We start from the raw sequence: 19,890 nt of genomic DNA on the forward strand, positions 1-19,890 counted from the left end.
AATGACAGGTTCCCTTTAATCCTTGACAACATCAAATAAATGAGAAAAAAGCAGCAACGGCATCCACATTTCGACCCCGACAAACAGTTAGGTCTTTTTCAAGCAATGGCTTAAAAAAAAATTGTTTGTAAGGGACAAAATGTCACTGTCTTTCTGTATTGTATGATATATCAGTAAAGAAGAAGTTCCATTTTTCCATTTTGGATGCTATTGCCATTTGCCACTTTTTCAACATTTCAGTTTTCGACACTTTTTTTGTTCTGAACAGGGAAAACAAAATATAGAAGTAAAAATGTGTACCAGAAAACGTTGCACCTATGCACTTCATAGCAGTTCTACTCTACTCTATAGCTTCTTATTAGGTTAGATTCCCTCCAGAAAGAGATAGGATTCTGTTCACTTATTTATAGTGGAAAGGTTTCTCTTCAGAGGAGTGATTAGGGAGGCCGAGACCATTTATAATTTATGGTACGCAGCAGTCATTTGAGAAGTGTGAAGGTGGGATAAGTGATGCGTCAAGCATTTTCAACAATCCCAGGCATGATATTGCCAAGAGGCAACTCCACTCATCATTTAATGACAAGTATTAAATCACAAATATACTTCCAAAAGTACATACATCTTTACACAAGATGAACTGTACATCTACCATTGCTGAGGCAGAAGGACTTAAAATTCCCTACAGCTTCACCGTTACCCAACAGGAAGGTACTGGCTGATTTATGACAATCTGGTCGGCATCCCATGTACAGTCTATGAGCACCCGTAGAAGACAACCTGTGTAGAATTTTCCATGGCTGCCTTCCTCTACATCTTGACCCAATAAGTGCTATCTACAATTAAAATTTCTTTAATATAATACAGAAATGTAATTTTTTACTTGATTGAAATACTCCCTAGTACCCTGAACGAGGGCAAAAGGTACGTAATACAGAAAATGCACTACTGTGCACCACAGCTATACAGTTGTATTTGTTCTCTTACCTAACCATGAAGGGATTTAGTGGGGGAACCTCCTTTAGCTCAGGGTAGTCAAACAAAATAAGCAGAGAAGGGACTAAAGATATAGTGGAAAATGATGCCAAGTAAAATACTGTAGGCAAAGAGTAAAGTCGCTCTTTATATTCAGGGGTCCCTGCAAAACCAAGGTACACTGAATGGTGACTTTATTAGAGACAACTGCACCTTCGCGATTGGAGCTTCCATGTATGAAAATTAGCACAGGCCCCAAAGTGCAACATACAATCAAATGAGCAAGTTTTCAATGGCTCGGTTTTAGTGTGAATCCATATTCGAATGGGAAATCGAGAGATCTGAGCTACTTTAAATGCAGCAAGGTCATCTGTGATAGACTAGCTGTGGCCAGAATGACACCAACTACCAACCTTATGGGGTTTTCTTATGCAGTGATGCTAAGGGCATAGTGAGAATGGTGTGACTGAGGAAAAACATTCAGAGAAGGGGATCTGGTGGATTTAAAAAAAAAAAAAAAAAACTTGTCCATGAAGAGAGTCAGAAGAAAATGAGGTCAAGAATCATTCTGAGGAACAGGTGGTTCACAGTCAAGCAAATTGCAGCTGAAGATGGCAGTGGTGCACCAACTAACATCTCAACTTTCTGCAACTTGGCATAAGTGAGATATAACAGCAGATGACCAGATTGATTGCCATTGCGGTCTAAAGGTAATAGAAATGCAAGGCTCTATTGAGCAAAAGAGAGAAAACTCTCGATTACTGAGCCATGAAAACTGGTCACATGAATCCAGATTTCTCGTACACCGTACTGATGGGAAGGCCAGAATTTGGTGCGAGCAGCATGAAATAAAGAACCCTTCCTCTCAGGTCTCAACACTTCAGACCAGTGGACATGGAGTAATAACATGGAGAATGTTTTCTCGTTTCCCGAGTTCTCTGTGAATGCCTGTTTGGATAGGAGGGCTTATCTAAGCACGGTGACTGACCAAGTCCATACCTTTATTGCAACTGTTAGGCCAGTGGCAAAAGGACAATTTCAACAAAACAATGCACCATGCCGCGGGTATAGTAGTCATGGATTCAGATTCCAAGAATGACAGCGAATCTTCCTCGCTTTCCTTGCAATTACAGTCCCCTGATATTAATTATAGGGATTTTCTGGGATGAGGTAGAGAGGGCTGTTCACAGCGTTTCAGTATCTCCATCTAATCTATGGCAATCTATGGCATCCTGTCCACAAGGATTTATATTCCTGCAAAATTATATCAACACCTATGCCATGAGGAACTGCTGCAATTCTGAAGGCCATAAAAGGTCCAATATGGGGGGGCATCCCTAATAAAACAACCACTTAGCGTTTATCCCTGGCCTATGTTTTCACCATGTAATCACAAATCTGAACTGAGGAAGATAGAGATACAGAAAAGCTTCAACATTTTTGACATTACATAGTGGTTTTATCTTTGTAAACACGCGTCATGAGTTTGCCTTTACCTTAACTGTAAAGCTGAATTTTATACATTCTTCCCATTCAAATTATATCAATCGACACTTCTAGACAAGTTCAGACCTAGCACAATGTCCTGACAAAACAGCACTAGAAAATCCACTGCAATGCAAACGGGTTCATATACGGTATTTCACGTTGTGCTCTAGGAGTTGATGAAAAGCAGTTTTCACACGAAGGGCATTGTAATGGGTCATGAAAAAACTCTAGTGATGCTGGAATTCTGCAAGCCTCAGTTACACAACAGTACTGTCAAATTGTAACGCCAAACACCCCCTCGCCTCTTCTAAACTTCACACAAGTCTGAACGTATTTATCAAAATGCTCAGGCATTTATAAAAATAGCCTACAGAGCTGAAAGAATGCCCTACAAATCAAATTAAGCTGGCCAAACCTGCATTTTTGGCCCCCAATCTAATATGTATACAGGCAGCCTAATGGCGGATATTGCATTTCAACACGTCTAAAGCTACGGTCTAGGCGATGAGCTGCCGTCAGCAGAATATTGATATAATCATTGGTAGGCTTACAACAGACATAGTCAAGGATTTTCTGTACTATTTTTTTAAAGGATCTATCTATCTATCTATCCATCCATCCATCCATCTATCCATATCTATTATCCATCTGCAAAAAAAAGGAAAGCAGCACTCCAAAATAGGTACAAAAGGTGATATCTAATAGTCCATAATGGCAACATTTCAGTCCATATGTGAACCTTTCTCAAGCCATAAGAGACTGAAACGTTGCCATTATGGGCAATTAAATCTGACCTTTTGTACTTATTTTGGATGGCTGCTTTCCTTTATTTCACCATATCTGGAGGATTTGTCTTTGCCTGGAAGAGACACAGACACACACACAGACACACACACAGACACACACACAGAGACACACACAGAGACACACACGTGTGTATTTTTAATAATTAATGCCAGACTGTAAAAGCCTTTTTTTCAAATCTGGTCTTACTTTTCAAAGGTAGAATTTTCTATTCTATTTTCTGCACGTGTTTATTGGAGCAGCCATCTTAGCCGAGTTTCTAAATAGCTTTTAGACATGTACTTTACAGTAGCCACATTGACAATGAACATCTTCAGACTATTGATGTCTGTGTTTTAGGCCTGCTCTGTCTTGAAGAGGGATGGAAGTGGTATTCATCACCTATTGTGAAAGGTGGCACCGGTGTTTTCTACACATAGATGTTAGGGTATGTTCACACATGGCATTTTTTCAAGAGGGGGGAAAAAAAAAATCAGCATTTTACAGTACCAGCAATAGTTGGTATTGCACATCCGCCGGAGGGTGCTGCACATTCGCCTCCTATTGACTTAAATAGGAGGCTGATGTGCAGTACCCTGCGACAGACACTACAAGTAGACATAGATGTACATGCAGCTTTTTTTTTTTTTTTCTTTCTTTCTGCCAGAATTTGAGCACTGCAGTGTTTTTGAACATTGAAAGTAATAAGAAATTACAAAAACGCTGAAAAAAAACCCCACAGTATAATATTTGTGCTGCATTTTTTGCAACATTTATTGTAGCATTTTTGGTGTATAAATAATTTATTAACATGCACTGTAGAAAAATCACTCATGCAATCCAACTGAAAACAGAAGCAGGAAACAACTATTTGATGCATTTTATAAGTAGCATTTTTACTGCCAAAAATGAAGGTTTTAGCTACAATAAAAATCGCTGCAAAAATGCCACGTGTAAACATTTCCTTTCTACTGTGTAATTCGGCTTGTGAATATAAAGAGGGAAAATAGCAAGATTCAGGATTTATTTTTTTTTAAATACAGATGAAATGGAAATGTAAAAAATAAAAAAAAAATAGTTATTCCTACATAAATCTTGAATGAAACATTTTTGCAGGGTATTTGTCTTACAGATATGTGCCCTCGTGTAGCCAATAGTAGAAGCATCATTTCTACCCTTATTAAAGCAAAGTACCTGCACAACATGCCAGTGTCTATGTCCCAGTAAAGTGCTTAAACCCTGAGAATCTACATTTCCTACAGGAAATTGACTTCTGTCACGTATAGACTTGTGCTCAGGATGTGATGAAGAGCCTCTAACATGCTGAGTCTGAGTTGCATCCCCGCAGTTCAAGTATAAGCGATCTTCCCCTTGAAGCAATACTTGCTCTTGGTTGCTCTGTAAGAGAATAATGCAGTTTATTATAGTACAAATTAGTCAGCAAGTCAGCATTCTCTGTTCTACTATGCAAAAAAGATATATGGATGCTGAATATTTTGGACAAATGGGCTATTTTAGTGGTGATTAGGTAGAGGAGTATGTAAAGATTCGCAGCAGACTCTTTTGCAATCATCGCATAAAATTTATTTATATATTTTTACACGCATATATACTAGCTATTGAACCCGTTCTACGCCCGGGTGGCAAGCATTTTTATTGGTATATGGTCTCCCATGCTGGTATGTGTTGCCCCCCTCCTGGAATTTGTGCTGCCCCCATCCTGTCTCCACCATCCTATCTTGGTATGCATGGCACCCCTCATACCTATCTTGGTATGCATGGCACCCCTCATCCTTATCCTGTAATGCATGGCACCCCTCACCCCCAATCCAGTATGCGTGGCACCCCTCACCCCCAATCCTGGCATGCATGGCACCCCTCACCCCAAATCCTGGCATGCATGGCACCCCTCACCCCCAATCCTGGAAGGCGTGGCACCATACATCCCCAATCCTGGTATGCGTGGCACCCCTTATCCCCAATCCTGGTATGTGTGGTACTCCTCATCCCTATCCTGGTATGCATGGTACCCCATCCCTCATCCCTATCCTGGTATGTATGGTATTCCTCATCCTGGTATGCATGGCACCCCTCACCCCCAATCCTGGTATGCATGGCACCCCTCACCCCCAATCCTGGTATGCATGGCACCCCTCATCCCCAATCCTGGTATGCATGGCTCCCTCACCCCCAATCCTGGAAGGCATGGCACCCCACATCCCAAATCCTGGTATGCATGGCACCCCTCACCCCCAATCCTGGTATGCCTTGCACCCCTCACCCCCCAATCCTGGTATGCATGGTCCCCTCACCCCCCAATCCTGGTACCCCTCATCCTTATTCTGGTATGCATGGCACCCTGCATTCCTATCCTGGTATGTATGGTACCCCTCATCCCTATTCTGGCATGCAAGGCACCCCTCACCCCCCATTCCTGGTATGCATGGTGCCCTCACCCCCCAATCCTGGTATGCATGGTCCCCTCACCCACCAATCCTGTTATGCATGGTCCCCTCACCCACCAATCCTGTTATGCATGGTCCCCTCACCCACCAATCCTGGTATGCATGGTCCTCTCTGCCCCCAATCCTGGTATGCATGGTCCCCTCAGCCCCCAATCCTGGTATGCATGGTCCCCTCACCCACCAATCCTGGTATGCATGGCCCCCTCACGCCCCAATCCTGGTATGCATGGTCCCCTCACCCCCCAATCCTGGTATGCATGGTCCCCTCACCCCCCAATAATGGTATGTGTGGTACTCCTCATCCTGGTATGCATAGTCCCCTCACCCCCCCAATCCTGGTATGCATGGTCCCCTCAGCCCCCAATCCTGGTATGCATGGTCCCCTCAGCCCCCAATCCTGGTATGCATGGTCCCCTCAGCCCCCAATCCTGGTATGCATGGTCCCCTCAGCCCCCCAATCCTGGTATGCATGGTCCCCTCACCCCCCAATCCTGGTATGCATGGTCCCCTCACCTCCCAATCCTGGTATGCATGGTCCCCTCACCTCCCAATAATGGTATGTATGGTACTCCTCATCCTGGTATGCATGGTCCCCTCACCCCCCAATCCTGGTAAGCGTGGCACCCCTCACCCCCCAATCCTGGAATGCATGGTCCCCTCACCCCGCAATCCTGGTATGCATGGTCCCCTCACCCCCCAATTCAGGTATGCATGGTCCCCTCACCCCCCAATCCTGGTATGCATGGTCCCCTTACCCCCCAATCCTGGTATGCATGGTCCCCTCACCCCCAATCCTGGTATGCATGGTCCCCTCACCCCCCAATCCTGGTATGCATGGTCCCCTCACCCCCAATCCTGGTATGTGTGGTACCCCTCATCCTGGTATGCATGATCCCCTCACCCCACAATCCTGGTATGCTTGGTACCCCTCATCCCTTTCACGCTGTACACACATACAAAAAGATAAACACTTACACTCACCTTTCTTCCCTGTGCTCCAGCGCTGCTATGTCCTGTTCGGGGGAGGAGTGCAGCAGCAGAGTACGCGCGTGCCCATACCTCGCTGTCTGACGCCATTTTGCTGAAGACACACTGCAAATGTGTCTTCAGTAAAATGGCACCGGACAGCGCTATGCGCATGCGCCGATCCGACGCCTCACTCCTGCTCCAGTCTCCGGCGAAGAGAGGCGCTGTGGTAACGCTCCTCCCGGTCAGGTAAGTATGGCGCCGGAAATCGCGGTATGCGTTCAGTGTCTACGTATACCGTGATCTCCGGCGCCATACACTCTGCTTACCTGTAACGGCTGGAAGCAGTCTTCTGTCTGGTGCGTTTCACAAGCGCAGTCTATAAAGGCTTCAGACAGAGACAAGCATCTTCCGTTACATTATAGATAGATATAGAGATTATATATATATATCTATATATATATATACATATACACACTGTACATTCCGTTTAGCAATGCTACATGAATTAAGGAAAAAAGGGAGGAGAGATTTTAACAAATTGCAATTTAAAATGTAAGCCTATGGAGATTAGATTACGTGAACTACTGCAAACTCCAGCAAATGATGCAGTATCAGGTGATAAAACAAAGAAAAATACGAATGGTTGGTGTGGGAGGAAATCATCCTCTCAGGTAGCAGTTAAATTATTTTAAAAAAAATTAAACCAATTTAGATCGTTTCCCAAGAATTATAATGCTGATATATGCCAATTTTGAGATAAAAATTATGAGTAGCATAAAAAAAAAAGTGTCACATGTAATATATATATATATATTTTTTTTAAATGTTCGGACTTTATGTTAAATAGTTAATTTATTAGTGCATAATATTAAATTATGTATTTTTTTTTTTTTTTAAATAACCTTTCAAATGAGTCATTGGGGATTGCGAATACAGCAGTCCCAGGTCATAGGGGACTGTGGTCGATGACTGACGCGGTGTCTGCTTCAGCTGGGCACTGGTCAAGTTTACAGCTGTAGGTGGAGCCTGGCGCCATTTTATTGTAGTCGAGTGCTAAACGCTGGCTACAATTTCCCTCTATCACCTGTAAATGACTGTGATCTGAGTGGAGCCATCATGTTACTGTGACTGCTCCGCTCAGATCACAATAATAAGTGGTGAGCACAGGTCTGAGCATCAGTGCTATGATGGTGATTTCATCCAGTGACATTGTACTCACCTTTGGATGAAGTCACTGCCGCAGCCCTGGTGCCCAGATTTGTGCTCACCGGTAATTAGTGCTCAGAGCAGGGCAATTATAATATTGCAGCTGCCCCGCTCAGCAGTGAGCACAGGTCCGGGCATCACAGATGCCGAGGCGACTACATACAGAGGTGAGTATATATCACTGGATGAAATCACCGCTGTGGCACTGGTGCCCAGACTTGGTGAGCGCTCATTACAGTGATCTAAGTGCCGCAATGACATGAGTGCTCCGTTCAGATCACAGCAATTGTCCAAAGAGCCGTATATCTAATCCTATCATGTGTGAAACAGACTGCTGAGCCATGTATCTAATTCGATCATGTGCGATACAGTCCACACGTGTTGTGCATTTAATCCTACCATTTGCGATACAGTCTGCTGAGCCATGTATTTAATTCTATTATGTGTGATACAGTCCACATACTTGTGTATCCAATCCCATCATATCATAGCTATGTATCTAATCGTGTATGATACAGTCTGCTGTGCTGTGTATCTAATCCTATCATGTGTGATACTGACTGCTGAACTGTGTAATTACTGTGATCTGAGCGCTGCAGCCGCAATGAAATAACTGCTCTGCTCAGATCTCTGTAAAGACCAGTAAGCAGTGTAGCGCCACCTATCAGAATTATTAGCTGACACTGTCAACATCTTGGCATCGTATTCGGTGACACTGTCCACATCTCGGTATCAGAATGCAGTCGCCAACAAAATGAATCTGCTTTGTGATCCTAAACTTCATCCTCCCTTATCCTTTTGCAAACGACCAGAATGTGAGTAGAGGAGTTACACTAGACACATGCAAGTAAATCCTGCCAACAGTTACTGCAGTCATAATGTGATCTAGAAGTACATTAGGTTTTCAAGGTAAATGTAAGCAGCTGCAGCCAGTACTGTTAACAAATAAAAATACAACTTTAAAAATAATTTTTCAGATTTGATATCATAATTTTTTTTTTTGTAAATCTTTAAAATTAAAAAATGTGTTTCTTCTTCAAAGGCTTTTTTCACAGCAAGCTGTAGTATTACAGTCAGAATGAAAGGCTGATCCATAAGAGCCTCTCCTGGCCTATAAAAGGGATGTTATCTGATGTGGATCATAGTTGTTCCGCAAGTGGTAACAAGATACCAGCTAATCAGTAATCAGCTAGTATGTTTGGAAATATTTCCCCCCTCTCCAAGTCAAAATAAAAGGAATGACACACAAGTGGTACAAAAATGGCCACATTTCCCACTGGATATTGAGAATATATGCACTTGTAAACAGCATTCTTTAAGCAGACAATGAAACAAAACCCGTGATCAGGCTGTGAATGGGTGAACATGGGTAAGGACCTGTAAGCATCTCAACTGTCAACACAGCCTCAAACTGGAAATAGAAAAAAACTAAGAAACACATTCTAGGGCCTAGTCACAATGCCAAGCAAGCGTCACAGAATTTCCATTCACGTACCATGCATGGGTTTACCGTAAGAGCACTCTTAATAAACTGGAATTGGAGTATTCCAGACTGCTTGGGTACAGTTTTGTCACTTGCTGCATGCCCGATGCACTCGGATGTGAGTGCCCACAGGTGGTAGCCTTCAGGTCCCCAGCTCTGCAACAAAACAAGAAACTTTACGTGTAACTATCATCTCACTTATTGTACAAAAAAAGTGCCTACCATAGACGGCTCACTAAAATCATCTTAAGGCTACGTTCACACTTTGCATTTTTGCTGCATTTTTTTAAGCAAATATTAAGCTGCGTTTTACAGTACCAGCAAAAGCTATGAGATTTTAGATATCTCATGCACACATATTGTTTTTCTTTCCTGACTGACTTGGAAAACTGCTGAGTTTTTGCAAAATGCAGCATGTCACGTCTTTCAGCATTTTTTCACCCATAGAAAGCAATGGGTAAGTGCAAAACACAGCAAAAAATGCAGTAACCATAAGGAAGTTGCATCATCTTTTTTTGGGGGGAGCTAAACTTTATGAGCATGCCCAAAAGACAATAAAAACACAGCAAAAAAAAGCAACAATACCAGCTTTTTTGACGCTGCTGCTTTACTGCCAAGAGAGCAGGTTTTGCCTGCAGAAAAAACGCAACGTGTGAACATTAACTAAATTTGTAGAAATGTTGTCACAAACTGGCAATGCTGTCTGACACTAGTCAGTCTTATTCAGAATATGAGAAGTAAAGCTACTGTAGGAAATCTTAAAATACCTCACGCACATGCAGCGGATATTATCTGGTGCTATGGATTCAACAACATGTTACCCTCACCAATTACTAAAACATGGATCACCAGTCACAGATTTCTTCCCTACACAAATGACCATTGGAAACAAATGCAAGACCTAGTGTAGTAAAACTCATAGAACAAAATGTAGAAAAATGTTTTTACCATTGAGCTGATTTTCAAAGACTCTTTCTTCGTGCCATCTGCTCTATATCTGAAACGATAATGATTTCACGTTAGAAGGCAACCCCATCTACATGCATCAGTTCCCTATTATACTGTACCATGCTGAATTGCACAATGTGATTTAAGGAGGACCTACCAGCTACTGGAAAATTTTATTTAAAAAAGAGAAAAAAAAACATTTCTCAGATCCACATTATTATTAAAAGTACCGTACTCTAATTTGAATCACTTAATGGCCAGGCCTGAAAAAGGACCTTTTCAAAATGTTCACGTTGAACTGGACACACTAAGTAGAAGTGGTTGGAGAGCAGAATAAAACTTTTGTTTTTTTTTTTTTTTTTAAATTTCACCTCTACTTGCAGAGATATTAGCAATCAAAATATGTGGCACTTAAAATGTTAAGTACAAGTGGGTGTTATCAGACAGTTTTCACTGAGGGCGTGTACTTCATCTCCCTGTATGATGGTGACCAATTGCAAGCAAGCAGCAACACACTGGGGAAAAAAAGAACACGCCCCCAACCACAGCTTAGAGCAGGTTTCTCAGTGTGTGAGATGTAATGAATGATACAGCTGTGATCTCCTGGTCTAAGCTGCTGCATGATTAGAAAGTTTAAGGAGTAGAGCACAGATGACCAACATTAAAATAAATATTTTTTTTTTCTGTTTTGTTTACCTATCTACCTAGTATTTCTTATGCCCTTTTTGTCATGAGTTTAATAATTGGGTTGAAAAGATTGCCACAAGTTAATTATCGTTTTGTAACGTAGTGTAAAAAAAAAAAACATACCGCATGTAAGAATGTGGGACTTGCTAGCAAAAACAGCAGCAGCACTATCACCACCAGCTGTTTAGGCACTTATACTATGCAATGCAGGTCACTATTGGCCTCCTTTGCCACCAGCAAGCATATTAGTGGGAAGGAAGTGAAGGGTGTTATGGAATTTATGGCACTTGTCTCAGTCACAGCAGGATGATGTTACCTCTGACACCATCAGTTTGAGTCTGTGTTGTACACAGAATTATCTGTCTGATTTAAGAAAAGGAGACTTTAGTGGTAGACATCAAAGTCTCTGCTGTCCCACTATTTTGACAGCTACATAAGACTTCTGAGCTGGAAAATACCACTGTGTAGCAGGAGGCTGTTTGCTGAAATCTGTGCTGTAGTCCTACTTCAAGCTCTTAATGCTGGATGTAGTTATACAGTCATGGCCAAAAAAGTTGGCACTCTCAAAATTCTTCTAACCCTTTACAAGCAGCTATTTGTTCTGCCATTAATCCTTTGCAACAGCTGCATCCTCTTCCTTTATCTGAGCAGGATATTGGTGACATCCTATTCTTTAGCTGATAATTAATAGTATTCAAAATTTACTAAAAGTTCAGGCTCATTAATTTGCTCTTTATGGAGATCTTGATTAAAAAAAAAAAAAAAAAATAAAAAAAGAACAGGCGAATGCACTTTTCCATAATAATCTATGAACCAACGATACAAAAAGCAAAAAAAGTGAAGTCCACCATATATCCTGCCTGTCAGAGCACAAGCTCTATCTAGCATTATGATGATGTATAGAATCCGGCCACCGCTCACAGCTTTGTCAGAGAGATGAGAATCTCACAAGATTTTACGCAGATACTAACAACGAAAGTAAAGCCTGCACCCCTGTAATGTAGAGCTATTTACTAGTGACATTCATTTGAGAAAAGTCTTATACATTCGATCTACTGTCAAAAGATCTACTGTTAAAGATAGGTACTCTAACAAGGAGATGACTTTCATTCAGCATTATAGATTTCCATATCAGAACTTTAACCATTTGTTAGGACACATGTATCAGGAGATGAGCACAGGTAAGTGACACAGAAGGGAAAAGCAGCCTCTGATTACTTACGCAAAGTCTCCTCCAAGAGTACAAATCAGATGTGCTCCAAATACGCTCCACAGGGAAAGTCCTCCACATTCCCAAGTCACCATGACAACACTGTAATCGGGTGACCATCGTATTAACTTCACTGATCCAGTCTTGTTCCAGATATCTAATGTAACCAGTTATATCCAGTAAATTGATGACCTTTATAAAGATCTGGATAAATCTTAAAGATATACATGTACAGTACCAGTCAAAAGTTTGGACACACACCTGTTCATGCAATGGTTTTCCCTGTCCTTATTGGAATGTGCACAATGTAGATTCAGACCAACGGCAGCAAAACAACAAAGGGGCACATATGGAAACAAGGAGTAAAGAAAGATGTGTGAAACAAACCAAAATGTGTGCTAAACTTTAGATTCCTCAAAATGCCCCACTTTAACTCTGATAAACAGCCTTTACACACCCCTGGCATTCTCTCAAGGAGCTTCATCAGGTAGTCACCTGGGATAGCTTCCAATGAACAAGTAGATCTTGTAAAGAATCTATTTGTGGAATTACCAGCCTTCAGAAAATGTTTGCGACCATCAAGTGTGGCTAGCAGTAGTATCAGTACACAGTTCCATACAGCGCTAAGCCCTATCCCATAACTGTTCTAAAACAGAATATGGCAAGAATCACGCAACTAAGTAAAGAGAAACAATAGTCCGTAATTACAGTACGTAAAGACATGATGGTCACACGATCCCAAAACTTCCTAGAACACTGATGGCTTTCTTAACTGCACTTGAAAGTACCTTCAATCATTTTTAAGAAACTGACTCTCGTGAGAACTGCCCCAGACCAACGACCAAGAATTACCTCTTCTGTAGAGCAGAGGTCCCCAACCGCCGGTCCGCGGACCAGGACCGGGCCGTTGGGGTTTTTCAGCCGGTCCGCGGCGCCGCTGACCAGGGCCGGCGTCAGCACCCGGGCAAATGCCGGGGCTCTGAGCAGGCAGAGGGGCCCACTGGCGGTCGCGCACCCCGCTGGGCTATGGGCGTCGGAGAGCGGTGTCAGCGCCCGCCCTTCTCCGCCGCTTGCTCAGGGCCCCGGCAGCCCGATACTTACCTCTCCCCGTGCCTCCGCAGATCAGCTGTCTTCCTGCTCTGCGCTCCCTGTGACGTCTCAGGTCAGAGGGCGCGGTGACGTCTTTACACCGCGCCCTCCCCTGAGCCGTCACAGGGAGCGCTGAGCGGGAAGAAACGACAACGCTGGAGTTCGGAGCCGAGCAGCGAGCGGCGGGCAGCAGGCAGCGGGCAGCAGGTGAGGAGAAGGGAGGTGAGTATTTGATTTTTTTTTTTTTTTAATGTATGGAGGCATGGGGCAGTATAAAGAGGGGAGGGGGGGCATCCTGCTTGGGGCATTATAAAGAGGAGGGGTGACAGCCTGCATGGGGCATTATAAGGTGGGGAACAGCCTGCATGGGGCATTATAAAGAGGGGGGGATTCCTGCTTGGGGCATTATAATGAGGAGGGGTGACAGCCTGCATGGGGCAGTATAAAGAGGAGGGGTGACAGCCTGCATGGGGCATTATAAAGAGGGGGGGCAGCCTGTATGGGGCATTATGTGGGGGGTAACAGCCTGCATGGAGCATTAAAAGGGGGGGGCCTGTATGGGGCATTATGTGGGGGGGAACAGCCTGCATGGAGCATTAAAAGGGGGGGGCCTGTATGGGACATTATGTGGGGGGGAACAGCCTGCATGGAGCATTATAAGGGGGGGGGGGCAGCCTGTATGGGGCATTATGTGGGGGTAACAGCCTGCATGGAGCATTAAAAGGGAGGGGCCTGTATGGGGCAATATGTGGGGGGTAACAGCCTGCATGGAGCATTATAAGGGGGGGACAGCCTGTATAGGGCATTATGTGGGGGGGTAACAGCCTGCATGCAGCATTATATGGGGACCGGTATCCTGTATGGAGCGTTATATGGGGGCCAGTATCCTGTATGGAGCGTTATATGGGGGCCAGTATTCTGTATGGAGCCTTATATGGGGGCCAGTATTCCGTATGGGGTCTTATATGGGGGCCAGTATTCCGTATGGGGCCTTATATGGGGGCAAGTATTCCGTATGGGGCCTTATATGGGGGCAAGTATTCCGTATGGGGCCTTATATGGGGGCAAGTATTCCGTATGGGGCCTTATATGGGGGCAAGTATTCCGTATGGGGCCTTATATGGGGGCCAGTATTCCGTATGAAGCGTTATATGGGGGCCAGTATTCCGTATGGGCGTTATATGGGGACCAGTATTCCGTATGGAGCCTTATATGGGGGCCACTATTCTGTGTGGAGCGATTCACCGGTTTCTGAGCTATTGTAGAATTTACAATAGATATCACTCATGAAGTGAAATCTTTGCATTGTACTATATATATATATTTCTCCTCCGTATCTCTGCATCATGAATCGTGGTATGTGTTAAAGGGGCCCACTGAGACTCTTTCGCCCGGGGCCCAGAAAAACCTGGAGCCGGCCCTGCCGCTGACAGCTAGCTCCGCGGCCCTGCGCCTGGTCAGAACTCGCTCTGTGTGGATTTATAATGTTTTCTGCCATAGCCGTGACAGCTCGCAGCTCCCGGCAGAGAACATTATGCAGGACGGGGTGGGGCGTCGGGCGGGTCTTCGTGACGCAGCCCTCCACAGCACAGCATGGTACCTGTTGTACGTCACGGGGCGGGTCTTAGTGACGCGGCCCTCCTGCACAGCATGGTGTGTTCCTGACGGGGTGGGGCGGCAGGCTCTCCTCACTGACACGCCCCCGGCAGAACATGTTATGTGGGGTGTGCTGGGGCAGCAGACTGGCTTCAGTGACGCGGCTCCCGGTACCGGTGTTCAGTGTGTAGCGCTGCTAAGCAGCAGCGCTGTATACACTGACGCTCAATGTACAATGCTGCTACTTAGCAGCGCTGTACACCGAGGTCCCGCCAGCATCCTCCCCATACAGCTCCACCCCTCCATAACCCCACCCCCATATGACCAAAGCCCCGCCCCCACCCCCACCGGGCCATGGAAAACTGGTCTTGCTTAAAGCCGGTCCCTGGTGCAAAAAAGGTTGGGGACCTCTGCTGTAGAGGATAAGTTCATTAGAGTTGCCAGCTTTAGAAAACGCAAATTGACAGCACCTCATATAACAGCCCTTATAAATGATACACAGACATAAAGTAGCACACATCTCAATGCCAACTTTCCAGATGTCCAGAGGAGACTGTGGGAAGCAGGCCTTTATGATTAAAATTGCAGCAAAGATGCCACTACATTGGTATGCAAACAAGAAGAAACTTCTTTGGGCCAAGAAACACAAGGACTGGACATTAGATCAGTGGAAATACATATTGAGGTTTTTGGCACCCACCATCTTTGTGAGATGCAGAAAAGGTGAGCAGATGGTTTTTATATGTGTGGTGGTAACTGTATGGAGGTGGAAGAGTTATGGTGTTGAGGGTGCTTTGCAGGTGACACTATTGGTAACAGCGCGCCATCCCATCTGGTTTGTGCTGCAACAGGACAATGACCCAAAACACACCTGCAGGCTATCTAAGGCCTATGTGACAAAAAAGGAGAGCTGAATCAGATGACATGATAAGGAGGTGTACAGTGGTCACGAGAGTAAAATGGGTATACTTTAAGGAATCAAAACCAGAATTCAGACAAACCGCCCAAGTAAATAAAATGGATACATTCAAAGAAAAAACACTGACTGAGTTCATTTGAACTCCATTCTGTGTCACTGTAGTCTGTGGCCCCGTCAGCAGTTCGCCTGAATCCCATATTAGAGGGATTCAGATGGAAGCCAGGACGCACTGCAGAAACACAAGGTGAATAAGGCCTAAGGTTTAACACACATTCGTGCTTGTATTACATGAGTTTCTTCACTCATTGTTTCTATATATGTTATATTGTGGTTTTGTTGTCTTTAGTCTGAATCTACAATGTGCACATTCCAATAAGTACAAGGAAAACCTTTGCCTGAACAGGTGTGTTTAAACTTTTGACAGATACTGTACATAATAAAAATGTAATATTTTCTATAAAAGCATTGTTACTAGCACACATACATTAAATATTATTTTTTAAGAATTTTAAATCATTAGCACATTCATTCATGAATAAAAATGATAAAAAGGAATTTTTCTGCACCAAAAAAGAATTCAAAACAATAATTAAATTATGAGAAAAAGGAAAGACCCAGGAATCACATAAATTGTGTACACAGAATGAAGAGAGAGAATTATTAGGGACTTACCTGGATACTGCTTAGGAGTAAGCTCCAATTTATGAGAAAGCTGCATAGCGCCAGTTGTGTTATCTATTGTGTATACAAGTACAGAACCACTAGGGAAAGGAAAGAAGAGTACAGTGGGTGATGACACAGGGCAAACTGATGAAATAAATGGTTGATCCTAGTACATTTAGAGGTGTTCCCAATATCAACACACACAGGTTACTATTATCCCTGTGTTATCAGCGGTGCCCCGACTGCTACATGTTAGCAGTGATCCCAGCAGCTATACTTAAAGGGGACCTGTCATGTGATTTGTAGTATCTAAACTGTCCACAGTGTGTACACGCTTTTTTCATTAAAATCACTGCTGTAATCCTTTGCAAAAAACACTTTATATAGTTATATCTTACTTGTTTGTTTAGTCATAGCGGTGTGCTTCATCGCGGTCTGTCAGGGTTGTCGCCGCCCACGCCATTTGAATGATGCTCCCGGGTTTGTTTTGACGTCACTGGAATCCGCTTTGAAATTCCGCACTTGCGCAGTGTGTATCGGGGAGCCGCGCATGCGCCGGGACGTGCACCTCCCCGCGCGTGCGCAGTGAAGTTGTGTATAGTTCCCAGCTTCACTTAGGGAACGTACTCACGATCAAGAATTGCGGTGGGTTTGAAGCTGCGTATTTATGCAGCGTCAAACCCGCTGCGGCCAGATGTTACAGCCTAGTGGATGGGATTTGTCAAAATCCCATGTCCACTATGCGTGCATTTGAGACTGTGGATCACTTGCGGACACTGACATGTGGCGCGTCTTTCAGGACCGCAGCATGTCAATTTCTCTTGCGGAGGAGTCGCTAGTCTCTGCAACAGAAATTTGACCATTAGAATGTATTGAATGCGGTAAATCCGCATGGTTCAGTGAACACATGCAGATTTACCTGCGTTCAATAGAACGCAGCATTTTGGACGCAGCAAAAATATGCTGCGTCCAAAGCGCTGCTACGTCGGGATCGTAGGCACATAGCCTAACTGTGACGCGCAGCGGTTCCGGCGCATGTGCACACAGTGAAGCTGAGAACTACATATAGCTTCACTGAACATGCGCGGGGAGCCGCTCGTCACGCTGCATGCACGGCTCCGTGCTACACACATAACAAGTGCGGTATTTCAAAGCGGATTCCAGTGACGTCAGCGCAAACCCGGGAACATCATTCAAATTGCATGGGCGGCGACAACCCTGACTGAACAAAATGGACTACACCCCTATGACTAAACGAGCAAGTATGATATAACTATATAAAGTGTTTTTTTGCAAAGGATTACAGCGCCGATTTTAATGAAAAAAGTATGTTAGTGATACTCATTGCATCACCAACAACGCAGTTGGGCCAGTTTAGATGCTACAAATCACATGACAGGTTCCCTTTAAAGCTTAAAGCTGGTAGGCTGGCCTATTTTAATCTAAATCAGTCCCCTTTCCTGCCAAGACTAATGGATAGACAAGGGCCTTGCTTAGCTAGTGAAATCAACCAGTCAGGCAGAACCCTTCACACAACACTGTAGACATGCCATCACAGGAAACGCTTGTCTATGTCGAACACAAACAAGAAGTGGAGATGCAAGGACATCCAACTAAAGATCGTCATAAGCTTTAGCAAGAGAGCAGCATCCTGGCTCACTCACAAGCACGTATGACTGGCACAACATAGAGGAAACATAGGATCTGCATCAGTTCACTTTTGTTTAACTGTTCATAAATAGGAGATGAAGGTCAACTGAAAAAGCCAAACTTCATATGTTGGTTGGCAAATACTTGAAGTATATGATAGGATCGGACAGTCAAAACCTTACTGGAGGTCATGAAAAGGCTTAGCTTTAGCTAGACTGTGGGGACGGGCTAAGAGGTGAAGAAAAGGTTGAGCCCAATCCAAATGGGGTATAAATATTTGCAATGTATTTCTGTATATACTTGCTGTGTTTTATTCTTTTCTTATTCTTTGCTTGATCAAAGCAGACTGTGGCTGAAACGTTGCGTGATGAATTTTAAAAAAAGCTGCAGCCTTGACTTCCTCTTCATATTCACTTTGTCCGAAGGAGGGGAGAGGAGGGGGGGGGGGGGGGGAGTTGGGGGAGGGGGGGGGGCATTGACGCCAGCGCTGATTGGGTGCCGGGCATCACGTGTCATTCCACCGCATCAAAGCCCTGGGACCGCGAGTGCAAACACCGCTGGAACAGCGCTGGCATAGGAGGCTGGTAGAAGCTTTTTTATTTTATCGGGGCCAAACATTTAGTTTAAGAAGGGGTTGCCTAGTAGTGGACAACCCCTTTAATATTATTTCACATCATGTAAGCCATCTTTGGATTAGAAAACCATAGTGATGTGTCGTGTGTGGTACTGCAAATTCAGTGGCTGTGAAGGTCGGGTAAAGAATGGGTGAAGGGGTCTTTAACTGAATTAGATGCAGCGATCACTGCCACCATGTCAGCCGCACAGCTTTACACAAGTGGAAATAAAAGCGTGGTGTTTGCAGAAGAGACAGGCTATTGTCTTGAATGTACAGTGTAACAATCACACAGCACATCAGACATTCACAACGTCTCTCGTCCATCAATCAGAATTGTCTAAATATATAAGTAATATAACAAGCATAGAGAAGCATCACTGGTAATACTGAAAATACAAGACTCAGGAGTTATGATTTGATGTCAGTAAGCTCCCTTTAAGTAGATAAAATCAGCCAGAACAATCTGATTTATAGAGAACATGCTTTAAAGGGATTCTAAGGATACATCCTACTAGAGCTGAGCAACAAGATTTGCAGGACCCTGGTCTAGCGGCCACTTTGGTAGTCCGTACTAAAGCAAAGCGAATCTCCAACACCACATCCGACTAGTTGGCTCGCATGAAGTCGTCTCAGGACTACTAATCAGAAGAGGCGCCGAGGATGCTGGGAGACTTACAGGGCTCTGGACCATCAAATCTTTTTGCTCAACTCTACATGCTGTATTAACTAAGGTCATCATGAAATACCGTCAGGTTCCCTCATTACAAGGAATGACGCACAGTGGGGCAGATTTATCAAACGGTCCTCGTTTCTTATAGCGGCCAACCATAGTGGAGCATTCATTTAGCAACATCAGAATACTGGATGCCGTGGGCTATATAAGAATTTTTTTTTTTCGCAGTTTATTACCGTAATTATCTTCAGTTTTAAAAAGTGGCAGGGAAGGGGAGAATAATCCACTGGGTGGCTTTACTCTCTCCACCCAGCTCTGCTTTATGGACAGGAATGGAATGACCTGCTACATCACCAACTAGTTGCGTAAGAGGTTTGCAGACTTCCATCTCCTACCCTGTCGACAGGATGTCATCAATGATGCCTCATGTGTGCGGCAGGCTACAGCAGCATGGCGCCGATATAGCAAGACCG

The 19,890-nt window shown here is 44.1% G+C and overlaps 1 protein-coding gene across 2 annotated transcripts in view; it reads right to left on the reverse strand.

Moving 5' to 3' along the window:
• RIC1 (RIC1 homolog, RAB6A GEF complex partner 1) overlaps nucleotides 1–19,890 on the reverse strand; it is a 141,619-nt gene that overhangs the window by 32,327 nt on the left and 89,402 nt on the right. For both annotated transcript variants that reach the window (XM_073669017.1, XM_073669014.1), the window contains exons 8-12: nucleotides 16,488–16,576; nucleotides 12,224–12,368; nucleotides 10,315–10,363; nucleotides 9,379–9,522; nucleotides 4,438–4,641 (exon numbers count right to left, since the gene is read on the reverse strand). In XM_073669017.1, the coding sequence (XP_073525118.1) occupies nucleotides 4,438–4,641; nucleotides 9,379–9,522; nucleotides 10,315–10,363; nucleotides 12,224–12,368; nucleotides 16,488–16,576 (631 nt within the window). The remainder of the gene's footprint in view (nucleotides 1–4,437; nucleotides 4,642–9,378; nucleotides 9,523–10,314; nucleotides 10,364–12,223; nucleotides 12,369–16,487; nucleotides 16,577–19,890) is intronic.

The sequence above is a fragment of the Phyllobates terribilis genome, unplaced genomic scaffold (genome assembly GCF_046119375.1).
Source record: "Phyllobates terribilis strain yellow unplaced genomic scaffold, ASM4611937v1 Scaffold_1__5_contigs__length_1240528914, whole genome shotgun sequence".
Taxonomy (NCBI): Eukaryota; Metazoa; Chordata; class Amphibia; order Anura; family Dendrobatidae; genus Phyllobates; species Phyllobates terribilis.